Genomic DNA, 5,808 nt, shown 5'->3' with positions numbered 1-5,808 from the left:
CCAGGCTAGGTGCATGAGGAGGTCACGGGGCAGACCCAGCAGGTGCCATGGGTTGTACTGCTGTGCCAGGCTAGGTGCATGAGGAGGTCACGGGGCAGACCCAGCAGGTGCCACGGGTCGACTGACCGAGATGACCGAGACGACTGGCTGATGCACCACCTGTGCCCCCTACTGTTGTTGATGGCAATTTTGTCGAATCGCCATCGTAAGAGAGAAATATCGTAAGTCGGGGACGAACGTAACTCGGGGACCATCGTAACTCGGGGACCAGCGTAACTCGGGGACCATCGTAACTCGGGGACCAGCGTAACTCGGGGACCATCGTAACTCGGGGACCAGCGTAACTCGGGGACCATCGTAACTCGGGGACCAGCGTAACTCGGGGACCAGCATAACTCGGGGACCATCGTAACTCGGGGACCAGCGTAACTCGGGGACCATCGTAACTCGGGGACCAGCGTAACTCGGGGACCAGCGTAACTCGGGGACTACCTGTACATTGAAAAAAAAAACAACTTGGTGTTTTACCTTTTCCTGGCAGTGCTAACAACAGCGCGAGTCGCGTAAAGGTTCAACAGAGGTCACCAACGGGTTTTGATTCCTTACCCGTACCCGGCCGCACCAGGGTCACAAACTCTCCCACTCACTCACTCACCCACCCACTAATTCAGCTACCCACTCACTCAACCACTCACTCACTCACCCACTCACGAACTCACTCACTCACCCACTCACGAACTCACTCACTCACCCACTCACCCACTCACCCACTCACTCACTCACCCACCCACTCACCCACTCACTCAACCACTCACGAACTCACTCACTCACTCACCCACTCACCCACTCACTCACTCACCCACCCACTCACCCACTCACTCAACCACTCACGAACTCACTCACTCACCCACCCACTCACCCACTCACGCACCCACTCACCCACCCACGAACTCACTCACCCACCCACGCACTCACCCACTCACCCACGCACTCACCCACTCACCCACCCACGAACTCACTCACCCACCCACGCACTCACCCACCCACCCACTCACCCACGCACCCACTTACTCACCCACCAACCAGAGGTCGCAAACGGGTACCCGGGTACGGGTAGCCGGGTAGGGTACGGGTATCGGGTACCCGGTTGCGACCTCCGATGTTCAAGCACCAAACACAAACCCTCTCGCAGGCGATCGCAGTCGCCACATTAGCGGCACGGCGCCGCTCGCTCGCTAGCGGCCGCTCCTGCGGCGAGCGAGTGACGCTGGAAGACGAGAAACAGAAACAGCCCCGAGGCCTCATCTTCATTTGAAGTTTCCCTGCCTACAGGGATCCATTCTCGCTGGTTCCAGCTCTTGCTGCTGCTGCTGATGCTGCTGCTGCTGCTGCTGTTGCTGCTGCTGCTGTTGCTGCTACTACTGCTGCTGATGCTACTGCTGCTGTTGCTGCTACTACTGCTGCTGCTGCTGCTGCTGTTGCTGCTACTACTGCTGCTACTGCTGCTGCTGCTGTTGCTGCTACTACTGCTGCTACTACTGCTGCTGATGCTACTACTGCTGCTGATGCTACTGCTGCTACTGCTACTGCTGCTGCTACTACTACTACTACTGCTGCTACTACTACTGCTGCTGATGCTACTGCTGCTACTGCTACTGCTGCTGCTGCTACTACTGCTGCTGCTACTACTGCTGCTGCTCCTGCTACTGCTGCTGCTACTACTGCTGCTGCTACTGCTGCTGCTGTTGCTGCTACTGCTGCTGCTGCTGCTGTTGCTGCTGCTACTACTGCTGCTGCTACTGCTGCTACTGCTGCTGCTACTGCTGCTGCTGTTGCTGCTACTGCTGCTGCTGTTGCTGTTGCTGCTGTTGCTGCTGCTACTGCTGTTGCTGCTACTGCTGCTGCTGCTACTGCTGCTACTGCTGTTGCTGTTGCTGCTACTGCTGTTGCTGTTGCTGCTGCTGTTGCTGCTACTGCTGTTGCTGCTACTGCTGCTGCTGCTACTGCTGCTGCTGCTACTGCTGTTGCTGCTACTGCTGCTGCTGCTACTGCTGTTGCTGCTACTGCTGTTGCTGTTGCTGCTGCTGTTGCTGCTACTGCTGCTGCTGCTACTGCTGTTGCTGCTACTGCTGTTGCTGCTACTGCTGCTGCTGCTACTGCTGCTGCTGCTACTGCTGTTGCTGCTACTGCTGTTGCTGTTGCTGCTGCTGCTGCTGCTACTGCTGCTGCTGCTACTGCTGTTGCTGCTACTGCTGTTGCTGTTGCTGCTGCTGCTGCTGTTACTGCTGCTGCTGCTACTGCTGCTGCTGCTACTGCTGTTGTTGCTGCTGCTACTGCTGCTGCTGCTGCTCCTGCTGCTACTGCTGCTGCTGTTGTTGCTGCTGCTACTGCTGCTGCTGCTGCTACTGCTGCTGCTGCTACTGCTGTTGTTGCTGCTGCTACTGCTGCTGCTGCTGCTACTGCTGCTGCTGCTACTGCTGTTGTTGCTGCTGCTGTTGCTGTTGCTGCTGCTGCTGCTGTTACTGCTGCTGCTGTTGCTGTTGCTGCTACTGCTGCTCCTACTGCTGCTTCTGCTGCTACTGTATCACTGCCAGAGAAGGGCTGAACCCCCTGTTGTCACACACACACCGTGTCTCCGCCGTGTCCTCACCATGTCCCCCCCCCCCCCCGTGTCCCCCCCCACCGTGTCCCCCCCCCACCGTGTCCCCCCCCCCCGTGTCCCCCCCCCCCCGTGTCCCCCCCCCCCGTGTCCCCCCCCCCCCGTGTCCCCCCCCCCCCCCCCCGTGTCTCCAGGTGCTGAGCTTTGCCTACAAGCACGCACTCGTGAGCGGTCTGCCCGGCCTGGCGCTGCGCTACGCCACACGCAGCCTGGACGACAAGCTCACTCGCGCTCACGCACACACTTGTGTGCAGGTGGGTGGGGGGGTGTGTGTGTGGGTGAGTGGGTGAGTGAGTGGGTGAGTGGGTGAGTGAGTGAGTGGGTGAGTGGGTGGGTGAGTGGGTGGGGGGGGTGGGTGAGTGAGTGGGTGAGTGGGTGGGTGGGTGGGTGGGTGAGTGGGTGGGTGAGTGGGTGGGGGGGGTGGGTGAGTGAGTGGGTGAGTGGGTGGGTGAGTGGGTGAGTGAGTGGGTGAGTGGGTGGGTGAGTGGGTGGGGGGGGTGGGTGAGTGAGTGGGTGAGTGGGTGGGTGAGTGGGTGGGTGGGTGTGTGAGTGGGTGGGTGGGTGTGTGAGTGAGTGGGTGAGTGGTTGGGTGAGTGAGTGAGTGCGTGGGTGGGTGAGTGCGTGGGTGGGTGAGTGAGTGGAGGGGTGAGTGGGTGGGTGGGGGGGGTGAGTGGGTGGGTGGGGGGGTGAGTGGGTGGGTGAGTGAGTGCGTGGGTGTGTCGGTGGGTGGGTGTGTGATTGGGTGGGTGTTTGAGTGAGTGGGTGTGTGGTAAGTGAGTGGGTGGGTGAGTGTGTGCGTGAATGAGTGAGTGGGTTCGTGAGTGAGTGAGTGAGTGGGTTCGTGAGTGAGTGGGTGGGTGGGTGTGTGGGGGGGTGGGTGAGTGAGTGAGTGGGTGGGTGAGTGGGTGAGTGAGTGAGTGGGTGGGTGGGTGAGTGGGTGAGTGAGTGAGTGGGTGGGTGAATGAGTGGGTGGGTGAGTGGGTGAGTGAGTGAGTGGGTGGGTGAGTGAGTGTGTGGGTGAGTGGGTGAGTGAGTGAGTGGGTGGGTGAATGAGTGGGTGGGTGAGTGGGTGGGTGGGTGAGTGAGTGAGTGGGTGAGTGAGTGAGTGAGTGGGTGAGTAAGTGAGTGAGTGGGTGAGTGAGTGGGTGAGTGGGTGGGTGAGTGGGTGAGTGAGTGAGTGGGTTCGTGAGTGAGTGGGTGGGTGGGTGGCTGGGTGAGTCTGTAAAGTGGGTGGGTGGGTGAGTGGGGGGCACGGGCTAGAGAAGAGATGGAGTGATGTGGTACAGGAGGATGTGGAGCTGAGTGGACTTGCCGATGACTGGTACCAGCGGTGTCAAGATCGGCCTCAGTGGAGGAGGCTCGTGAAGGACGCTGCTACTGGGCAGTGTCTGACTGTGTTTCTGTGTGTCTCCCCCCCGTGTCTCCCCCCCGTGTCTCTCCCTCCACGTGTCTCCCCCCCGTGTCTCCCCCCCCGTGTCTCCCCCCCGTGTCTCCCCCCCGTGTCTCCCCCCCGTGTCTCCCCCCCGTGTCTCCCCCCCCCCCCCCCGTGTCTCCCCCCCCCCCCCCCCCCCCCGTGTCTCAGCTGATGAGGAGTCTGGGTTGGCAGCATTGTGCATCATACCTGGAGAACTCCCTGCCGGTGGTGCTGCCACACGCATACACTCCCTTCTAGACTAACCACTCACTCACCACTCACTCACTCACTCACACACTCACTCACCACTCACTCACTCACACACTCACTCACACACTCACTCACACACTCACTCACACGCATTCACTCCCTTCTAGACTCACCACTCACTCACCACTCACTCACCACTCACTCACACACTCACTCACCACTCACTCACTCACACACTCACTCACACACTCACTCACACACTCACTCACACGCATTCACTCCCTTCTAGACTCACCACTCACTCACCACTCACTCACTCACTCACACACTCACACACTCACTCACACACTCACTCACACACTCACTCACCACTCACTCACTCACACACTCACTCACACACTCACTCACACACTCACTCACACACTCACTCACACGCATTCACTCCCTTCTAGACTCACCACTCACTCACCACTCACTCACTCACTCACACACTCACACACTCACTCACACACTCACTCACACACTCACTCACCACTCACTCACTCACACACTCACTCACACACTCACTCACACACTCACTCACACGCATTCACTCCCTTCTAGACTCACCACTCACTCACCACTCACTCACCACTCACTCACTCACTCCCTTCTAGACTCACCACCACTCACTCACCACTCACTCCCTTCTAGACTCACTCACTCACCACTCACTCACACACTCACTCACTCACCACTCACTCACTCACACACTCACTCACTCACACACTCACTCACTCACACACTCACTCACACACTCACTCACACACTCACTCACACGCATTCACTCCCTTCTAGACTCACCATTCACTCACCACTCACTCACTCACTCACCACTCACTCACTCACTCACCACTCACTCACACACTCACTCACACACTCACTCACACGCATTCACTCCCTTCTAGACTCACCACTCACTCACCACTCACTCACCACTCACTCACTCCCTTCTAGACTCACCACCACTCACTCACCACTCACTCCCTTCTATAGACTCACTCACCACTCACTCACACACTCACCACTCACTCACTCACCACTCACTCACTCACTCACACACTCACACACTCACCACTCACTCACTCACCACTCACTCACACTCAGGACTGCTGCTTCGTGGTCTAAGCCCAGGGGGCGCCCCCAGCGTCAGCTGTCCTCGTGTGCAAGTGAATGTATTTGGCGCATCATTTCAAGAAAAACTAACTTGTTACAAATGTTGAGACTTGCGATCCGTGGGGGGGGTTCGGTGGGGAGGGGGTGGGGGGGTGGGGGGGGGTGGGGGGCATTTTGGAACGGCGCCACTGGACAGGGATGCGGCCGGAGTGGAAATAGCGGCAGCAGCAGAATCATCGTCATCATCGTCAGAATCATCATCATTGGCATTGTCAGATTCATCGTCGTCATCATCATTGTCATCGGCAGAATCATCGTCGTCATCATCATCATCATCATCGTCATCGGCAGAATCATCATCATCATCGTC

The 5,808-nt window shown here is 58.4% G+C and overlaps 1 protein-coding gene across 1 annotated transcript in view; it reads left to right on the top strand.

Moving 5' to 3' along the window:
* The window catches only part of LOC144952171 (uncharacterized), a 54,334-nt gene extending 48,765 nt beyond the window's left edge, over positions 1–5,569 (top strand). Inside the window, exons 13-14 of the mRNA XM_078882573.1 lie at positions 2,794–2,913; positions 4,242–5,569. Coding sequence (XP_078738699.1) covers positions 2,794–2,913; positions 4,242–4,331 — 210 coding nt within the window. The 3' untranslated portion in view covers positions 4,332–5,569. The remainder of the gene's footprint in view (positions 1–2,793; positions 2,914–4,241) is intronic.
* The last annotated feature ends 239 nt before the right edge of the window (positions 5,570–5,808 follow it).

The sequence above is a fragment of the Lampetra fluviatilis genome, chromosome 66 (assembly GCF_964198595.1).
Source record: "Lampetra fluviatilis chromosome 66, kcLamFluv1.1, whole genome shotgun sequence".
NCBI classification, from domain to species: Eukaryota; Metazoa; Chordata; class Hyperoartia; order Petromyzontiformes; family Petromyzontidae; genus Lampetra; species Lampetra fluviatilis.
The sequence above is the reverse complement of the archived record's forward strand: the minus strand, read 5'-3'. Positions and strand labels throughout refer to the sequence as shown.